A 22035-nucleotide genomic window follows, 5' to 3' on the forward strand; every position below is an offset into this window, starting at 1 on the left:
ATCTCACATAAGCCGATATACTTTATAATTCATAGCCATTGTTTAAGTTTCTATCTGGTAGTTTCTAAATCCTAGCCATTTCTGGGTCTTGTTCTATGGGCTACTTTTTCTCTTGGTAGGTCATTTTTTTTTTCCTTTTTCTTTTGCATGTCTTGTAATTTTTTAATTAAATGCAAAAGATCATAATGGTCAATGAACAGCCAAGACTGAGGTAAACTGAATTTACTTCTGGAATGAACATATCTCTTGCACTGTCAGGCTGTCTTTGTGAGTGGTTGTGTCAAAATTAAAGTAGTTGAGGAGCTTTGGATTTTGCAGTTGCTATAGTAACCTTCAGTTCAGCAAAGGCCATGAATTCCTCAAGCAGGGGTTACCAGCCACCTCGTGTTTTGTGTGAAGCCTGGAGTGACAGACGGTTTTTCTTTAGTGTTCCCCCTCCATGCTTCTAGCACAGAGGGGGGTCTCTCCCAGGGGTCTTGTCCTTCCCCCAGCTTTGGATTGTTACTCCATGGAAGTCTCATAGTCCTGTCAGAGAGGTTTTCTTTATTCTGCTGCAGCCTCTGTCTTTGATAGACCCCATGGACCTGAGCTTCAGCAGTAAGATTACCTCAGCATTCTTACCTCATCAAGCATGAATGACAGCCAGTCTCTACCCAGCATTGTTGGTGGGTGTTGGGTTCAAACACGCCCCCCAACCCGCCCAGTTATGGCAGATCACTGTGTATATCAGTTCGGATCTCAGGCACGAGTGATTTCCTACCCCTCCCCTGGTACAGATGGGATCTATCTAGTGTCAATGCAGGGAGCAAGAGCATGTTTTTCTATAGCTATCCTAATAACTGTTGATCTTTGCCTCAGTCTAGGTGTTTGGGCAGATTTCTTGCCTGCCCCTGTGTGTGACCACCTCTATGTCCTATGATAACTGTTCCAGGACACTAGCAGACTCTACCCACCTCTCAAAGTAGTTGTCATCACGAGTCAGTCTGTGACACTGAGGGGCGCTCTCTGGTTTCCTACTGCACTTCTAATCTCTCTCATAAGCATCTAATGGAGGCCTGTGGTCAAGAGCCAACAAGTGGATACAGACCTTCTACGTCTGGGGTTCCTGAAAATTTGAAATGATCATGCCAACCCATACTTGGCCTTTAAAAATTCACAAAAATTTTAGTTGTTTTCCTTATTTTTGTTAACTAACCCTCCCTCTCCTGGGCTCTGCCAAAGACAAAACAATGATGTGTTCCTCCTCTCCTTGGAATTTAGGTCACCTGCATCCTTTTAGACCTCAGGTCTTTGATGGGATGAAAAAACGCAAGATATTATAGGTCATCCATCCTTTTCTCAAGATTAAAGTGGGAAAAATGTCTTCTTAAGGCTTTCTACACCCTGTGTTAAAGGAGAATTATAGAGTTCAAGATCATTTAAAACAATGATCCTGTAGTAATTACTGATTCTATAGAACATAACAGGATAACCAAGTACTTTCTCATTATTTTGAAACTCCCCTTTCCTTTCTTCCCAACATAATAAAGCCACTATTCAGCATGTGAATTTTCTCAGATGATCTGAAGATATTGTAGACACAGTTCCACTAAAACCCACAGTATGCTCATAGATGTAACATGGGCCTCCACCTTACTGAAACTGTACAACATGGCAATTAATTCTTCAGAACAGGCTTACTCCCCCTCTCACAATTAAGGCCTAGAAGGGAATGTGTTTCCTGGGTTTGTAACTGCTAGCCACTGAATTTCAAATATTTATTCTTAATTTTAATAGCAAAATAAGACCATTATTCAAAGGGGATATTTATTACAGAGGGTTAAGTAGTTGTTTTTTTTTTTTAAGCAAACAAATCGAGACTTATTTGCCCAAAAAAGTATCTCTGAAAGTACTTTTTTTGGGAGACTATGCTTATTACAACAGTGAAACCACCTACATGATCAAAATATTAATGAACCATTTCCCCCTGGGAATGCCCATTTCTAAGAAAAGCAGCCTTATCACTTTGTAACCACATTTTTGTTTTATTTTTATTTGATTGTTTGCAATGTAGTACTAAAAACAGGACTACACACGAGCTATCTCATCTACCAAAATGACTTTCAACTGTTTCTAAATCTTACCTCAAACTCCAAATATGCCATTATGAGTACTGAAAAACTGCTGGAGGCTAAGGAAGCAACTCCAATTAGCTTCTAGAAGCATTCTGTGTAAGAAAAGAACAGCTCAGTTAAATGCCTGATTCCTATATTATTCTCCCCTCTATCTAAAAGAAAGCAAGCCTTAGATATTAAGAAGTTATTTAAACTAAAATTCCAAGGTACAGATTTAGCAGAGACATTAAAATGGCAAAAACTCCTGAAGAGCTGAACCAAAGAGAACCAATATTTGTTCATACACAGCAGCAATCACACACAGCTGATGGTTGCCGATCACTCGGTCATCGTGTAACAGAAGACAGGACAAGACACTCAATGCTCAAGCTTAACAGGAACTTTCTTCCCCCAAATTGGTGTGATTTAATCTACATACGACCTTTCCAGTTTCCTTCTGTTGATTATTTGTAATACATGTTGAAAGAATGAAGGAATTCTCTTTAAGTGGTATATAAAACATGGATTCATTCTAGCATAATGTCTTTGAGATCTACACTAAATACAGTGTTATTAAGTTTTAAAAAAATAAAAAATCTTGGACACCTGGGTGGCTCAGTTGGTTAAGCTACTGCCTTCGCCTTGGGTCATGATGATGGAGTCCCGGGATCGAGTCCCACATTGGATTCCCTGCTCAGTGGGGAGTCTGTTTCTCTCTCTGACCTTCTCCCCTCTCATGCTCTCCTTCTCACTCTCTCTCAAGTACATAAATAAAATTTTTACAAAAAATAAAAAGTAATTGAAAAATCTCAAGATATACCCACTCCTTACCCCACAGCTGTTTTTTAGCAACTGAAAAACAGCTGCCAAATCCCCAAAGCAAGGTTGGAGTCAGAATGGCCCAGTGATAATGAGCATGGGCTCTAGGTCAGTACACCTGGTTCCCAGATAAGATGCGCTAACCGTGTGAGTTTGGACAAGTTACATAAGCTCTTTAGGCCTCATTTTCCCACCTAGAAATCAGGGATGACGAAAACATGACTATAGGGGGCTGTAATGAGGACTGAATGAAATGCTATGGTAAAGCACTCAACAAATCATAAATACTGACCATGATCAGTTATTATTATTATCTGGGTATTTCAAAGCTGTTTCCTTATGTTCTATCTGAAAAAGTTACCAACAGCAAGAAGCTTATCCTAACTTGGGGAAGTCTGACCGAACAAGTAAGTTAGCATGGAAGACTATATTTTAGCTTTCTAAACTCCATGGGGAGAATGAGGGAGGAGGGTCAAGTAAGAAGAGAGGTCCCCTCCAGATGTGAAGAGTAGAATCAAAATATCCATAACTAATGACTATATGGCTGGATTAAGAATAAATCTAATTTTTGTAATTAATGAACTCAAAGCACAATGACAAGGTTTTTGGAGTATGATTGAGTTCACTGCCCCAGGAGCTCTTGCATTTTCAGTCTGCCTGCTTCCAAAAGAACATTGCTCTCCCTCTTTCCTCACAAAACATTTTTAATATAATTTAGCATGTTCATCCCAAAAGAGCAATATGGGGGGTGGAAAAGAATGTTGTACTTCCTGTCAGAGAGAGGGACTAATATGGCTCAAGAGTCCAAGCATTTACTATCCCAATGTTTTAATAAATGATCAGAAAAACATCAGAAGATTTGGTTCGCCACCATTTTCAAGATAAGTATATCAATACAAGGGGTCATATTATACACTGGTCCAAACTGCTGTGCCAAGAAGTGGCAGTAAAACTCTGATTTAAAATGACACCGCAATAAAACTCCAAGTTAATGCCCCCGACCCACCTCCAGCTCTCCAAACCTCTCTGTAATGAAGTAGATCTCAAAAGAGTAAAATTGCTTTGCAGACCCTCTGGCACAACTTTAATCTCTAATGGAAGCATCATGCATATCTTGAATTTTCTCCCACTATATAAGCCTAATCAAGCCAGAGAGACAGTGGATTTGTGCGATCCCAGATAGCACCCAATATCATCTTTTCTTGAGCTGCCTTATATATGACACTGACTAGAACACCAACCTTGCATGCAATTAACAACTTCTCAAATTATCAGTTTTTTTTCTTTCACATTTAGCTAGAGCTACTTTTCACCTGAGCAGGGTACCGTAGGAGGCAAGTCTTGAGATTGTGTGGCAGTTCTTTATGGAAAATATTTTTTCTTCATAAAGATTATCTATAGCTTTATTACTTTCTGGCCATGAAAATATTGCTACTACTTAATGCAGCACTACTTTTGTCAATCAAGAATTTCCCAGAGGAGCGGTTCATAACGTAGCAGTGTTCCATTCTGTGTTGATACATGGTTACTTTAAAGTGGCTCTATCTTTATTTCGAGATTGATGGCTAGCTTGGGAAGCGCTGGGTGCAGCCACTTCTGCAAACCCAGCTGAATTCAGCACCTGATAGAGGTCCTGTCTGTACCCCACTGTTAATTCTTGCTTCAATGACCTTTTAAAAAAACCTTTCTATTTGACCTGTCAAGGAATGTTTAAATGAAATCAAGGACAGTATTTCCTATTGCATCTTTCCATTGTATTTTTTTTCCACACGGAGCTGTTGTTCCTACGTAAAGTCAAAGACTCAAATTAAAACGAATGCCGCATCAATTTCTTTTATAAGGTTTTCAATTTCACATGGCATCTGGCAAGCAGCCTTCGTTTGTATTTTCCGCTAAAAGGCCTGGTGCGGTGGGGGTGGGGAGGTGGGGGGGAAGGGAGCAGGTGCCTTGGGGCAGGGTGGGGGCGCCAGTGAGTAGACAAGAGGGAAAACTCTTCAGAAACAGTAAAATCAATAGGGATTTGAGTTAAACCCCACCCCCCACCCTCCTCAAAGTCTCTACCCTGTGGTTCATATACAAAATGCCTGCCCAAACCAGAAGACAAAGTAGCTACCCACAACTACAGGGCTGTGACCTTCTGAACCACAAGGCTGCAGTGCTCATCCCACCATGTCTCCCCACTGCGGCCGCCTCCTGTGCTTATGTAGCGGGGGACCACAGCTCCCACAAAGCTCCGGGCACAGAGTCAACTGTAATAATGTCATGACAATTACTGTCAGAGGGGTTACCAAACTGAAGGTAAATGTCAACCACTGTGCGTGAGAAAAAAGATATAAAATGTAAAACAATGTCAGAATAAACTGGGATAAGAGGATATGTCCCTCCTCTCAAACTCTGGATGCTACAGGAGACATCGCTTCCTGATTTGCTTCATCTTCCTAGCAATGGAAGGATGGTATACTCATAGGGAATCACTCTCTCTCTCTTATTTTTTGGTGTTTTTTTTTTAAGATTGATTGATTGATTGATTGATTTGACAAAGAGATCACAAGCAGGCAGAAAGGCAGGCAGAGAGAGGGGGAAGCAGGCTCCCTGCTGAGCAGAGAGCCCCATGCGACGCAGGGCTCAATCCCAGGACCCTGAGATCATGACCTGACCCTAAAGCAGAGGCTCAACCCACTGAGCCACCCAGGCACCCCAAAAGGAAATCTCTTAAGGCAATACTGCATGGCGACATTAAGCCCAGTAAGAAAAACGGTCTCCATTACTTTAAGTTGTTGAAAAGATATTTACTAGAATCAGATATCCATTCCCAGTAAAAATTTCCACCCAATTAGAAAAAATGAAGATGAATTTTTAACACCATAAGGAGTATCTTAGACTGATAACCTGGGGCAGAATAATAGCAAAATACTTGCAGCATCTCCGTTAAATTTTGGAGTATGGCAAGAACGCAGAAAGCTGGAATTCCTGAAAAGCACAAGATATAACAGTCATCTAAGAATGATTATGTAGAACATTAGAGCTCTCTGCCCTATGTCATGGGCCAAAATAAATTTCAGGTGGGTGAGAGAGCTCAGTGCAGAAATGAAATAAACAACAAAAGAATAATAGGAGAAAAAGGCAATTATGAACTGATTTTGTACTCAAGAAAGGGATTTATAAGGATAAAAATGATCATAAAAATAGAATTAACTATATTTCTCTATTTTAAAAAAAGGAAAACCTAAAAAGCTAATGATAAATTGACCAAATATTCTTGATGGTGATAGCAGGCAAACAAATTATATCTGTTATGAGGATTTAAAGAGCTTTTTGAAATTAAAAAAGAATATTTAGCCTCGACAGATTGGTAAGGATGTGAACTAACAATTTAAGATAAGGTCTTCATCCTGAGAAGAACATAATAATCATAAGATTAAGAAGTAGGTAATATTATACTCATTTTATAGATGAGACAACTCAGGTTTAGAAAGATTAAATAAGTTGTCCAAGTAAATGGTAAAAAATAATTCAAACTCAATTCTGAGTTCACACTTTTTTATTCCTCCAGTCTGAAAGAAATTGCTAAAATTATTGATAAGGTAGACTATATATGAGTTTTTAAATTTGGTGCATACAAAAAAAAACCCATAAAATTATAAGGTAATTATAATTTGGGAAAAGTCTCTGCAACCTCTATGTAATCATGATTATTTTCTTTAATATATAAAGAGCTCTTGCAAAGCAACTGGGAGTAGTCTGAGACAACAGAAGAAAACAGGTAAGCACCATGAACAGACAACACATAATTATAAATATTAAAAGCCACAAATATGAAATTTTGTAACCTGGTAATCTAAGAAATCTAATTCAAAGAATGATGAAATATTATTTCTCAAATATGACATTTTTAAATGATAAAAAATTATAATAATCAATAATAATATGGGTAAGGTTTCAACCCAATAAGAAATGATTAAATTATGGTGCTAAACTAAGACAGACTATGTCTTGTACTAAAACCATTTTTCAAATGATACCTGAAACATAGGAACAGCCTTCCCCTCATTCACTAACAGGGTACTATGAGATTTGTGCCCATGTACAAAACAAATATTCTTATATCTAAATTATTTTTTAAAAAATACATTGTAGCATTAGACATTGTAATGTAGACCATTTTTAGTTTCTTCTAGATCTGCTTCAGTGTTCTCCAAGTAGTCTCAATTCAGTATGATTGATTTTCAGTCAGAAATGTTTTCAAGGGGCACCTGGGTGACTCAGTGGGTTAAAGCTTCTGCCTTCAGTCCAGGTCATGATCTCAGGGTCCTGGGATTGAGTCCTGCATCGGACTCTCTGCTCAGCAGGGAGCCTCCTTCCTCTTCTCTCTCTGCCTGCCTCTCTGCCTACTTGTGATCTCTGTCTGTCAAATAAATAAATAAAATCTTCAAAGAAAAAAAAAGAAATATTTTCAAAGTTTTGATAACATAAAGACATATCCCCTATCAATAAGAACACCCTAAATCTATAGAAGTTGTTTTAAAACTTACAAAATAACTTGATAGAAATGATCCCATTTCATTCATTCTACAACCCTGTGAGAGAGACACCAGCACCACTTTACAGAAGAAATAGCTTCTCTTAAAATAAAATGATCATATTTCCTTACGTCTTCCAGGGCAGGGCATAGGAAAGAGCTCACCCCAGTTGCAGACAGTAAGGAGGTCCCCCAAAACAAAATAAATCTTTTAATTATAAACATGCCCTCCAGACAATTCTAAACAATATGAGTGGTAAACACTGCTCCCTAAAAAATCTTTGGTCAAAACTGTAAATGCTGCAGTTCCTTACTGCTGAGTTTTAATGGTATGTACATTCACTTCTAATTAGCATCTTGTTATTACCTGTCCTTTTATTTTTATTTTTACTTTTTTTTTTAAGATTTTATTTATTTATTTGACAGAGATCACTAGTAGGCAGAGAGACAGGCTCAGGCAGGGTGGTGGTGGGGGAGCAGGCTCCCTGCTGAGCAGAGAGCTCGATGCAGGGCTCGATCCCAGGACCCTGGGATCATGACCTGAGCCAAAGGCAGACAATTAACCAACTGAGCCACCCAGGCACCCCTTACCTGTCCTTTTAATAAGCGCTATGTTCTGCATGAGAGTTAGTTCAGAGAACTCTTGGTTACACAGTTGGCACCAACCCACAGACTTGGTTTACAAGAGTCCTTTCCTAGAATATGTTTGTGAAAATTGTCAAATCTTTCTTATAGTACAATTATATATCCCCAAAGTAAATGGTAAGTTTGAAATCAACAATGAAAAGAACCATGCTTTGCAAAAAAACAAAGAAACAAAATTTGAAGGACTTCAATTTTATTATTCTTTTGCGGCCATTCGAGTTTTTAATATGTGTTGAAAATTCAAAAACAGTGAGACAGCACGAACTATCAAGTATAATACTTTAGTTTGGTTAAGTGCAAATGTTATGTCATAGATAATACGTTTACTGTAAGGTTCGAATACTTTAAAATCAAAATGTACTCCTTATTTTAATTGTCAATTGCTTTAAAACTAAAGAAGAAATAAAGTATTTGTTTTATTTTATCTCATGGCCACTACTTAAAATAATTTTGTCTCTAGGGGTGGGTATTAAAATTATACACTCTGTGTCAAATACAGTAGGTATCCTTCTAGTCTTATTATAGAGTTCTGGGAGTTCTAGGGAAAACATCTTAAAACTTGGAATTACTGTTTGTTATGATTTGGGTAAACAAAAAATGCATATCAGTTGTTTTCCTTGTCTTTCAGACATGTTTCAAATGAAGTAGGTCTTATTCTGTTTGCATTTATAACTTTATGGAAACCTAACAGTAAGGTTTTTGGAACTCATCAGACCATTTATTTCAATTAGCAGCAGTAATGAAATCTCTTTAAACTATTAGATGTCACTTAGTCTCTATGTAAGACAGATTGTATCCTTAATGCCTTTTGGCATGATCCACAATTATTTACCCTTAATAGTTTTTGCATTGACTGAAAAGGAGAATTTCCTCCTTACTCTTCTCAGGCCTCCCAAGTCTGAATCGGCAGTTGATCTGAAATACCAATTTTTTCATAAAACTTAGAAAATAACTGTTAAAAAACCATCAACTCAAATTCAGAGAGTAGCAATAATAAGCCAAGGGCTCAATGCTGCCTCTAACTCTAACAGGCCATAACCTCAAGGGACTATTCCTATCACGGTTCTTGGGGAATTTTCCCTTACTATAGGCAATGTTCTTCCAAATACCTTAGGATACCCTTCTCTATTTCGACGACCAGCCCGGGTCAAGTCTACATCATTTGACTTACCTTACTTTCAAGAAAATTCATTTCAGAACAAACTTCCAGTGAACTGAAATCTGAGCATTCTAAAAAATCTAAAAAGAATGACATTTTTAAAACTTAACTCTTCTTTCTTTGTCATAGTATACCTTAGGCGACAGCCTAAGATCACATATAAGGTTCATGAGGGCTTTCTTTCTTTTTTTTTTTTTAATGATTTTATTTATTTATTTTTCAGAGAGAGAGAGCATAAGCAGGGGGTACGGAAGGCAGAGGGAGAAGCAAACTCCTCCTGAGCTTGGAACCCGATGTGCGACTCCATTCCAGGACCCCGGGATCATGACCTGAGCCGAAGGCAGATGCTTAACCGACAGAGACACCCAGGCGTGCCCAGGAGGACATTCTTAACCCTGGTATCCCTGCCTTAAGCATCTTTTTTTGCACGCAAGAGTGAGAGGGGAAATGAGAACTCTGACTTCTGTTAAGACTTGAGATGACAGGGTACAGAAAAGCTTTCTAAAAACAGCAGGACTGGGGCACCTGGGTGGCTCAGTGGGCTAAAGCCTCTGCCTTCGGCTCAGGTCATGATCCCAGCGTCCCGGGATCCAGCCCCGCATCGGGCTCTCTGCTCAGCAGGGAGCCTGCTTCCCCCTCTCTCTCTGCCTGCCTCTCTGCCTACTGTGATCTCTGTCAAATAAATAAATAAAATCTTTAAAAAACAAAAAAACTTAAATAAATAAATAAATAAATAGAAAGCAGCAGGACAAGCAAAGGAAAAGCTGTAAGAACACCAAGAGACTACCCAAATGGAGATTAACTGAGAGAGTGCTGCAGTTTACTCATGTCTATGCACAGTTTACTTAACTTCTCCCCTATAGGACCATAAGCATCTTTACACTAATTATCTGTTGGGAGAGTCCATAACTAATGTCTTGCTCTTCGCAGATATGTAGGGAATTGACTTGTGTTTTGTTGAGGTATTCCATACTTATGACATGGATACACAGTAAGAGCATATTTTTAAGAATTCAAAAGTAGGAAAAGAATTATAAATATCAGAAAATTTAAAACCACTTTAGAAGTCATACCAAAAAAAAAATTCATTTTTTTCAGATTCTGTCTTCCATTCCATATTTTATTGACACAACTCTCAGATTTGATTCCAAAGCACTTTAGGTGTGTACCCCAAACCAGATCCTCCTCAGAAGAATGAAGGCTTGCACCCACCGACCATGTTCTAAAAAGTGCTCTACAGGCACTAGACCTTCAGAAAGGTTTTGAGTAACGGAAATCTTGTGTTCTACCAGGTGACTGATTTGGAGATTATAATCTAATTTTGAATGTCTAAATTCTGAAATGTGTATATTTTTATTTATTTTTTATTTTAAAAAAAATTATTTTTATTATTGTATCCTCAGGCAATAAATGACTAGGCATCATTTGTAATAAAAATCTGCCACTGATTAGGGTACCTGGGTTTAGACTCAGTCGGTTAAGCATCTGCTTTCGGCTCAGTCATGATCCCAGGACCCTGGGATTGAGCTCTGCATCGGGCTCCCTGCTCAGCAAGGGGCCTGCTTCTCCCTCTCCCTCTGCCGCTCCCCCTGCTTGTGTGCTCTCTCTCTCTCTGTCAAATAAATAAGTAAAATCTTAAAAAAAAATCTGTCCCGATTAATTATCAAACACACCTATCATCAGGAATGAAACCTGAGCCAATGGATTTTCTATACACAGCTGATGTAAGACCACTAGGATGGAAGCTAAACCACCTGAGCAAGGTTACATCTGGCGTACAGAAGCTAACTCAGGTGAGCACTTACCATGAGCCAGGTTACGCATCCGGCCAGTAACCTGCTACTTTCTCAGTATCTCAGTACGTACCAAGCAAGGCCAGCAGTCTACCTTCTCTGTCCTACCTCCAGCGGGTGTATAAAGTCTCCAGCCTATGCCACAATTTAGTTCGCAGGGTTCTTGGTCACCTTTCCCTTCCACTGGTCCATTACATTGACGACAGTATGCTGCTTTGACCTGGCAACAAGAAGTCGCCACTACTCTAGAATTAATTGTAAGATTTGCATGTCAGAAGTTGAGACGTCTGACACAAACTGAGGGGCCTCCTACCTGGATGAAACTTTCAGAGGCCCTTGGCGGGGGGCATACTGAGATATCCTTTCTTAAGTGAGGATAAGTTGTTGCATCTGCCCAACCCCCAAAACCAAATATGAGGCACAAGGCCTAAACGCGCCTCTTTGGACTTTGGAGGCACCCTATCCCTCATTGGGATGCACTACTGCAGCCCACTGACTGAGACACTAGGAAAGCTGCTGGCTTTGAGTGCGGCTGGAACCAGAGAAGGCTCTAGTAACAGCCGTGCTGCCACATCCTGGACCATCTGCCCCAGCAGACCCCGGGGTGCTTGAAGTGGCAATTGCAGATACAGAGATGGCCTTTGCAGGTTTTGGTGGCCCCTATAAGTAAATCGCAGCACAGACCCTTGGGATTTTGGAGCAAGATTCTACCAAACCTTGGCTTTGAATTTGTAGCCTCCAGAACTCTGAGAGAATACGTTTCTGTTGTTCTATAGACCTACTTTGTGGTACTTGATGACAGCAACCCCCGGGATCTGATACAAATTATAGCCTGGCAAGTCCTCAGTTCATCTCACTCCCATAAGGCCCTCCTAAAGCAGTCCCTAGCATTGTCCACTTTCTGCAGAGGGGCTCAAGTGCCCGAGCACGAAGCAGAGCTGGGACCGGACCCCATAGTCTGTTCCGGAGCCTGGGCTCTTCACCACTGCAGCACAGTGTCGGCAAAGAGGACCTGTCCGATGTACAGAGCTCTCCCACCTGGAGGAGCTCCCCGAGCAGCCATAATGCACCGAAAGCATGCGGGCCCGTGGGGCAGCTTGGCACGTTTGGGCCCACAGCCCACTGCTGCTGCAGAGGGGTCTGAAGCATGGGAGGTGACTGCCCGCATGTGATTGGAGGGCTGCCGGCAACGCCCGCAAATACCTGGTATTTCACAATGACAGATTTATTTCCTTAAGGGCAGCAGGCCCACAAGCAGGGTCCAGACTTGCACGCCCTGATGATGAGCACCTTCTTAAATTCTGCAGTCATGGCCCTGCTTCAGAAGTCTGCTTCCCCCCGCCCCCTTTAAGATTTTACTTAGTTATTTATTTGACAGAGAGAAAGGGGGAGGGAGAGAGAGCAAACTTGAGCAGGAGGGAGGAACAGATTCCCTGCTGAGCAGAGAACCCTACTCCCCTACTCGGGCCTCCATCCCAGGACTGTGGGACCATGACCTGGACTGAAAGCAGCCGCTTAACTGATTGAGCCATCCATGTGCCCTCAGAGGTTTGCTTTTTAAATAACCTGCCCAACTAGCATTTTCATTCCCAGTTCTTCGAAAATACTTAATGAATAAACATACTTTGATTTTAAATTTCATCACTGATAATCTTCAAGTTTTGATGGAAGTTGGTCTTTTTTTTAAATACTTACAACAAACACAAATGCAAAATTCACCACCCTCGGCATTTATAGAAACAATATTCAACCATTTTGTTTGTTTCCAAGGGCAGTCTGCCTTGCACAGGGCCTCATCTGGATGCGTTTGGCATCTTAGGAGCTTGAACTACCCTATGTTCACCTACAAATGGACCTTGAGAGCTTGTTTGGAGGTTGTATCAGGGGAACGCAACATTTTGTATACCCTTGATCAAAGAACGGTCCCCCTATATCAAGGAAGATAGTTCTCTTGGCCAAGTGCTGGCGGCTTTAGGAGGGAGGCCTGCAGAGCAGTGAGGGGGAAGAGGACACCCACCCAGCCATCCAGAGCAGTCAAACCAACCCTGGAGATCAATGGAGTGACATGTTGCAGCCAGATCGCCTTCATGTCCCACATTCAACTTTTATATGGCACTCTTCCCACACATCAGATACTGGGTTAGGCCCCCCACAAGTACATCCATAGCTATAAGAAAGAACCATGTCTGTCCAGTTCATCTGTCTCATTTGTTGGCCCAGTTCACTGTGATAACCCAGGGCCTACCTGTTGAGGAAGGTCAGTGAGGGAACATGACCACAAGTGGACCCAAGAGCTGGACCCCAGCCATCGGAGTCTCCTCACCTCCTCCCCATCTTTAGAATGAGTATTACTCCCACTGTTCCCATGCTGAGAGGCACTTCAAGAACACAGCTTTGAGAGCATAATGCGGTATTGAGATCATCTGAATGACATACGGGACTATACCCGGTTAAACCCTCTCTAGAGACCTTTAAGATTCTGGAGGCCACAGCAACTACTTTCAAGATACGGCTCAAGAGCAGGGGAAGCATAAGTGAAAATGAACTTTTGGGACTTCATTAAGATCAAAAGCTTCTGCACAGCAAAGGAAATAGTCAACCAAACAAAGAGGCAACCCACAGAAGGAGAAGATATTCAAAAATGACACCACAGACAAAGGGCTGATATCCAAGGTCTATAAAAAAAACTCCTCAAACCCAACACACACAAAACAGAAAATCACATCAAAAAATGGGCCAAAGACATGAACAGACACTTCTCCAAAGGAGACATACAAATGGCTAACAGACATACAAAAAAATGTTCAACATCACTAGTCATCAGGGAAATACAAACCAAAACCACACTGAGATACCACTTTCACCAGTTAGAATGGCAAAAAATTGACAAGGCAAGAAACAACAAATGTTAGGAGAAGTTGTGGAGAAAGGGGAACCCTCTTACACTGTTGGTGGGAATGCAAGTTGGTGCAGTCACTTTGGAAAACAATGTGGAGGTTCCTCAAATAGTTAAAAATAGAGCTGCCCTATGAGCTGGTAATTGCACTACTGGGTATTTACCCCAAAGAAAAGAAGGGCCATATGTACCCCAATGTTCATAGAGGCAATATCCACAATGGCCAAACTGTGGAAAAAGCTGAGATGCCTTTCAACAGATGAATGGATAAAGAAGATGTGGTCCCTATATGTAATGGAATATTACTCAGCCCTCAAAAAGGATGAATACCCAACTTTTGCATCAACATGGATGGGACTGGAGGAGATTATGCTGAGTGAAATAAGTCAAGCAGAGAAAGTCAGTTACCACATGGTTTCATTTATTTGTGGAACATAAGGAATAGCATGGAGGACATTAGTAGAAGGAAGGGAAAAATGAAGGGGGTGGACATCAGAGTGGGAGATGAACCATGAGACTGTGGACTCCAGGAAACAAACTGAGGGTTTTAGAGGGGAGGAGTGTGGGGGTACAGGTGAGCCCTGTGATGGGTATTAAGGAGGGCATGGATTGCACGGAGCACTGGGTGTTACAGGCAAACACTGAATTGTGAAACACTACATCAAAAATTAATGATGTACTGTACAATGACTAACATAACACAATTTAAAAAAAAAAGATCAGCAAGATCAAAAATAAATACATAAATAAATAAATAAATAAATAAGATTCTGGCTGGCAGGTCCAGGACCTCCAGAGAGCTCCTCACGGTGCATCTGCCCCAGACAAGCCTCTCACGTCAGTTCCTTGTTTATCAAACCTGCCAGCTGCCGACCCGGCCTGGTCTGCCTTTCTCTCTGGTCTCTCTGTGGACAGGGGCTGGTTTCCAATTTCACCTGGGGACTCTGGGGACCTTGAACCAACATGGGAACAGGGTGCTCGGCATTCCTGAGGGTTGCAGACAGGCAGACGGATGGCTTAGAGTCCGAATGTTAGAAACTCTTTAAAAAGTCAACTACAAACAGCGTGAGGAAAGCCGCCTCCTTCCGGGCCCTTCCTTTTCACCATGTTCCAATGAGGGACTAAGAACCACAAAAGCCTAGAAGGATCTTCATTTGCCCAGGCTGAGGATACTTGAGGATATTGATTTGAGTTGGGAGAACTGAACTTTTCCAGCTTCCCTTCTGTCCCCGACAACATCATGAAGGCAGAGGAATTCTGGGGGAGGAATATATTTTGTCATTTCAGCTCTGCCAGGACCCAAGGCAAAACTCCAAAGTTTTCTTCCCCAGCTTCTGTCTTTCTACACATTTCTATATCCTCACCTTGGCACAGACACAGAAGCCCTCGTGCCACCTCTGTCTCCATATTCCTTCATCCTGGGTCCTGTTCCCCAAACACCCATTAACAGACCTATTACCACGGGAGTCCTGTTATGTAATTAGATTCATGCGGAGGTGGGAATGAAGCCTAACGCTCTTACGGCATTATTAAATAAGGTTATACTAACTCAAACAGTGTTAACGGGTAATGCATGCCAAAGAGATACGTTTCATGTGAAGAAGTGGAGAAGCCTGCCCCATCCGCTATCTGCCTGAAGACCTGCTTTCTGCTTTTCCAAGTCTGCTAGTAAACAGAACGCCTTTAGAGCCCCGCAGTATTCCCACCTACCTCACCACGTTGCCCGGCACTGCCACACGGCCCAGGGCTTGATACAGCCTCACACGTAGCCTGCCGCCTGCACCCTGTACACCAGAACGACAAGGACACCGTCTATATACATGGGCTTACGTATATCCTAGAAGCACTACTGCTCCATGTTTATGCTTAAGCATAGCCACACGCACCAGATCATAGCAGCCAATATTTGTATATGAACACAACCTTCTCCATATACCTCTAATCCCTCCACCTCCCCCCTCACTGGTATCAGATAGTCAGAGAGACACACCAGTGCTCCTCAATGTCACCCCACCTCAGCCATCCTTCCTCTGCTCCTTCCTAATATAAGCAAATCCGCCTTGCCTAGAAGCAAATCCACCTCCTTCTAGTGCTTTGGGCGCGACTCCCTCCCACCTCCTCCAAGACCTTGGCCTGTGGGACATCTCCCTGTCTCTGGCTCTCTGTCACCAACACTCAAAGAGGAGTGTTGAGCTCCTCTCATCCTTCAAAAAAGTAACTCCGCAAAACCCTTCTCTTGACTTAGTCTTAGTCTTAGGTCCGTATTCTCAGCCAGACTTCATTAGAAGGTTGTCATGGTACATCCAGAGAATGGGATGCTATTCAGACTCAGAGAAATGAGCCGCTGAGCCAGAAGGAGACACACAGGACCAGTAAGTGCATATTACCAAGGGAAAGAACTACATACTGTATGCTTCCAACCGTGGATGTTCCAGGAAAGACAAAACTGTCAGAACAGGAGAAAGATCAGTGGTTGCTAGGCGTTCCGGGGAGGACAAACAGGTGGAACATAAGTGGATTTCTAAGAGAGTGAACATAGTCCAGAGGCAACATCTTTCTCCCCAAATGTGATCTTCTTTCGGGTCCTCTACCTCGTCAGGGAATAGCATTGCAATCCTAAGGCAGAAATCTGCATGTCACCCCGAGCTTTCCCCTCACAGCCCTGGCATCCAAACCGTCATCAAGTTCTGTCCATTCCACCTCTCAATTACCTCCACTGCTCCTCCCCAACTCACTCCCCCAGTCCAGGCCACCTGTAAATCTCCCTGGACTCTCCAAAACCTAACTATTCACCCTGCCTCTGCTCAGGATCCACCAACAGCTCCCTCTCAAGATACACTCCAAATTCCTAAACAGGAGGTCAAGGCCATCCAGGACCAGCCACTGAGTGTCTTTCCAACTCTTGCCTTTCCCTCCAAGCATTCTTGGTCCAGGCAGACTGAGTTCCCTTCAATTCCTGTTGCCCACTCAACTTCCTGCCTTCCTGGCCTTTGCACATACTGTTCTGTCTTAGAACCCTGCTCTTTCTAGGGCCACACTTTCCTAACCTTCGGTTCTCTGACTAAATGCCAGTTCTGGAAAGCCTGCTCCGACCCACCTCACTGTAAATGAAGTTAGATGCACCTGCCCACAGCATCATGCACTCCCCACAGAAGTAATCATCACACTTTAGCATGACTGCTCATTCCACTGTAGGTCTTCCCTGCTACACCCCAAGTTCTGTGAGGGCGGGGCTTCTGCATCCTGCCAAGCACAGCAACCTAGAGCCTTGAGGGAAGCCTGGTGAAGAACTGAGATCATATGCACAGAGCTCTATCTAATTCCTACCCTATGAAAACATATCCCCATCCTACTAAGGCAGCAATCACAGCAGTCACAGAAGCTATACACAGGATAGAAAAGGGACTTGTCTACTGCTTTTTGATTTCAAGCAGAGTTCTTTCAAGGCTCCTGCTTTTCCAAAGCTGCAGACTTGCTTTGGAAAACAAAGGGGAACTTACTTTGAACTTACATTTTAATTACTTTCTTTGGAAAAACAAAGGAGTACTTACTTTGAACTTAGATTTTAATTACTGTCTTTGGAAAACAAAGAGAAACTTACCTTTTACTTACACTGCAACTCACCTAAGAGGGGACAGTGGCGGCACCTGGTAACATGAGGCCAGGCCAGCAGCACAACAGCCCAAACCTTAACTCTTCCTGAAGCAAATTCTATAGTCCTAAAGCCCTTTCTGGTCATTCTTAGGAAAACTCCTCAATTTACTCTCCTCTATAAAGATTTGCTATTCCTGCCTTGACCATCCAGGGTATAAACCCACTTTCAAGCCATCCAATAGTCTCACACACACACACACACACACACACACACCCCACAGGGACTGATGATTCAAATGACTATAAAGGCGAAGTGAGGCTCGCTCAAGTAAGCAGAATCCTAAATGCACATAATGAACAGCTACACATTCCGATCATGACAGAGCCAAGCAACCCAGAGATATATAATGTGGATCACATTTTAAAGAAAAGTCCTGGCACTATCTACACAGAAACAAGCTGCATCAGAAGACAATTCTCAAATAATTTAAAACCTGAAACTTTAGAGGCAATGCACATATAAGCAACAAATTCAGAATGACCAACGTGGTCTGGCGCTGTACAACCGAACCCTCAGTTTGAGATACAGTACTTGTATTTCAGTTCCTATTCTCTGTTTTTCTTGAAACAAATTGGGTTTTTCTTATAGCAGATATAGAAAACTACAGGAATAGAACTTTGTTTTTCTTTTTTTTACAATTTAATTTGCCATCTTTTTTTTTTTTTTTTTTTTATTCACGGGCAGAATACCAATGGAGGTACGAAACTACTTCTGCCCTCACTCTATTCTTTCATCTGTTCAAGACCCAGAATTAAGTGTGTACAGGAAGTGAATTAGGTGTATCTTTATTATCGAACATTGTTCTAGGATTCATATAGAAATTGACTGAAGTAATCATTTACACAGAAAGAAAACAGTATTATGACACAAGGTGAAATCTTCTTGTGTAAATCACACTTGCTCAAACGCACTACCATATCACACACTGATCTAGGCAGTCGGGTACAGTCCGAAGCCTACACCCACACATTTCATGTCCGTACAAGAATCTTTCTCAGCTTCTGAAGTTTGCTATCGATGCCTGTGTTTTTAAGTATCAGAACCAAAACGTGATACTTCCTGAACACCACTCTCCGCTCCCAGCCTACCCTCTGCTCTGCCCCCTTGCCCGATCACAGCTCTGGTCCCGAAAAATAAGCAAGCCCTAGGGACACACCTTACTCTCTATAGCCCCTTCTGTCCAGACGTCGACCTGCGCCCTTGCTGTGTGCCCACGTGCTCACATTTTCTCAGCTCACACCCAATTCACTTCCTGGGAAGCAAATCACAAGAGTGTGACTGGGCTGAACTCCTCTGACCTGCTATCTCCAGGAATGAGCCTTATACGAATGACCCAGCCCGCCTATCCACACCAGACATAACTAACGCTGCCTGCTTGGGAAAAGTGTGCTTTCCTCTGTCTTCCCGTTTGGGCCCCACATCAGTAACACAGAGTGGGTAACTGAAATATGTGTTTAACTTGAGGCAAACTGTCCTTCAGACCTGCCCTATTTATTTTTATAAAAACAAATTTATACTCCCGAGCATGGTGTCTGAAGTGCTTACCTTTCTTGCAAGATAACGTATGGACAATATTAAACCCTTCATTCATATCTACCTTAACCACTTTTTAGAAAGTTTCCACTTGCCCTTCCTTAAATCCAGACGTTCTGACCATGAATTAAGAATATAAAGCAACTCAGAGGACTAAGATGAGCACAAAACATTTCGATAATCCGAATTTTCCTGTTCAGGTGCTGTGTTCACAGCTGTTCCCCCCCCCCCCCGCCCCCAGCTGTAGCTTCTTCCCCACCTTTTCCCTCTGGGCTTCTCTATATGATTTCCAGCTGAGGGGCAGCTTTGCCTGGGAAACCCCAAGCAGGCTTGGGGATTACCTGTGCTACCTAGTTCTCCCTTTCAAGGTAGGACCCTCTACTTGGATGACTCCAGAAGCCTACACACTTATCTGGAGGGACAGCTCTTGTATGAAAATAAGACTTTCTGTTACTTAATTATTCTACGCCTAAGTCCATATTTCAGTAGCTTCCATAAACTCCCAGTTCTTTCCCTGTGATTCCTCCCCAGGAATTCCTCACTGGCCACAGAAAATCTCACTTCCTTGGGCTGTGCTCTCTCCTCCCAAAGGGAAGTCCACTCAGACTTTCTAGAACTAAGAGTTGTGCCTTCTTCAGCTCATCTAGATTAATAGTAAATTAAACTGGTGACCCAGCAAAGAGCTCAGCAGTACCTCCTCACTGGCCCCATTATGTCCAATGTCTTTAGCACGGATTCCCTCCCTGTACTTAAGTTGAAGAAACTACCCCAAGTGGACTGACACTTAACTCTTCCCCCAGAATGTCCATGTCAGTGGTTCACTTTTCAAATTTGCAGCAGTGAAGGCATTCGACTGTATGGAACCGATAACGACAGGGTCTGATTTCCCACTCTTAAGACTTGGCCAATTTCCCTTTGGAAGTTTCTCAAAAAGGGAAGCCTGTAGTGCTAACCGTTTCAGTACCCTTCAGACCTAAGCACTACTACGGGGGAGGCGGGGGGGGGGGCGGGATCCGGAGTTGCCCTTTGCTCCTGGAGTAGGGCCGCTCGTCCAGTTCTCCACAGTAGAGCACCAGACATTAACCCGAGTCTTGGTCCTAGTTTAGAACTGACTCCTGGGATCTTGCCTTACCAGCCGCTGGTGACACCAGGAAAGAAAGCATAAAGAGCGAACACAGAAAGAGACAAGATCCCAAGTACCCCAAGCATCCTTGCCTCCCCGTCGTCACCTGGAATGGGCTGCAGCGGCTGGGCCGTGTCCCCTCCCGCCGCGCGCCCCGCGTGGTCCGGGCGGCGCCTCCTTACCTTGCGGGAGTACGGAGGCTTGCTCAGGTGGATGCCGTCGCGGACGAGCTTATCCCTGATCATGATCTTCAGCTTCAGTTTGGGGTAGCTCACCAGCTCCCTGCTGCGGGGGGCGGCCGTCTGGCCGCGGGAGTCCCCGCGGGGGCCCGGGGTCGGGCCGCCGCACGGCTCCCCCCGGCGGCCGGTGGGGACGGCGACAGCGGGCGGCGCGGGCGGCGGCTGCGGCTCCAGCGTGAAGTAGAGGCCGGCGGCGGCGGCGTCCTGCTCCCGCAGCCGGCGCACGGCCTCCAGGATGCGGCGGCGGTGCGCGGGCGCCAGCACCCCGATGGCGTCCAGGTCCGGGTCCCCGATCTGCTTGCACACCTCCAGATCATCGTAGCCGTTATCCACGAAGGACTCGGCGTACTGCGGGAGCTGCAGTGCTTTCAGCCACTCGTAAACTATGTTGGTGCACATGGTGGCACTGGAACCCCACGGACAAGAGCTGTTCCAGCGCCCGAGCGGCACGGGCGGCACCAGTTCTGGGAACTTTTAATCCTGTCCTCCAAGGGGAAAAAGAAACAGCAGCGAAGTTTTCCGTCCAAAGGAAAAGGGGAGCGTCGAAACCGGAGAGCCACCAGGAGAAGCCCTAGAATGGAGAAGCGTCCAAGCGGCAAAGTGAATTCCCCAAGCAGCCTGGAGCTCGCAGGCTCTGGCGGCTGGGCGAGCCGCTCCGCGCCGCCCCTGGATGCGCCGCCGCCGCCGCTGCCGCCGCGGGGAGGGGCGCGCGGCGGGCGCGGGAGGGGGCGGAGGCGGGCGGGGCCGGCACAGCCCTCGGACTCGCGCGGGGTCAGCGGCGCGCGGGGCCGCCCCCGACTTTGCTGGCCCGGGACCGGCCGGGAGCCCCGCGCCGCATCTCGGCTTCTGGCCGCCGCCGGCGTCTGAATGCGCGCCCCACGCTGGGGAGGCGGCTCCTCCGCGCAGACCCGCGGCCGCCCAGGAGCGCCTCGTCTTCGGGAGGGCGAGTCGCTGCCGTCCTCCTGGTGCGCGGGGGGTGGCTTCTAAGCTGCCGGACTCCCGCAGCGGCCTTGGATCGCTTTGTACATTTCTTTTTAAGCCGATTTCTCTAGCTCGTGGACGGCTCTGCGCTCACTTCTTCTCGAGCCTCCCCGACTTCAGCCGGCGGGCTAGCCCGCCGCCCAAGGGCAGGTCCCCGCCGCCCGACCTCGTCGGGCGAGGCTGCGAGGCCAAGTTTCCCTCCTCCTCGCCCAAGCCGAGCTACACGCCCCTTCCTCGGAGCCGGCGCGCAGGCGGGAGCGGTCTGGTTTCTTCCGTGGACGCCAGCCCAGAGCCCCGCGCGGTGGCACGTTAGCCCGGCGGGTGGGCGCGACCAGGGGGCCGCCCGCGTCCAGCCCGCGCTGCGTGCCGCCCCTTCTCACTGCAGCTGGGAGCGCGGGGCGGCGGAAGAAGCTGGTGCTTCTACCTGGCTCGCCCTTCCTCGGCCCCCCGAGTCTGCGAAAGTTTGGGATGGGTCGTACTTTCCCCTAGGCAGGCGCATTCCGCTCCCCCACCCCCGTACTATCTGCCAGGTTCTTTGACCCTAGTTTCCACTGTGCTTCCAGTCCGGTCCGCCCACAGT

General features: G+C 44.5%; 1 protein-coding gene across 1 annotated transcript in view; it reads right to left on the reverse strand.

The window, feature by feature from the left end:
• The window catches only part of SAMD5 (sterile alpha motif domain containing 5), a 52019-nt gene extending 30884 nt beyond the window's left edge, over positions 1-21135 (reverse strand). The window contains exon 1 of the mRNA XM_045066258.1: positions 20418-21135. Within this exon, the coding sequence (XP_044922193.1) occupies positions 20418-20873 (456 nt within the window). The 5' untranslated portion in view covers positions 20874-21135. The remainder of the gene's footprint in view (positions 1-20417) is intronic.
• Positions 21136-22035: the final 900 nt, after the last annotated feature.

Source organism: Mustela putorius, unplaced genomic scaffold (assembly GCF_011764305.1).
Source record: "Mustela putorius furo isolate JIRA1106 unplaced genomic scaffold, ASM1176430v1.1 tig00003863_pilon_pilon_pilon, whole genome shotgun sequence".
In the NCBI taxonomy this organism is placed as follows: Eukaryota; Metazoa; Chordata; class Mammalia; order Carnivora; family Mustelidae; genus Mustela; species Mustela putorius.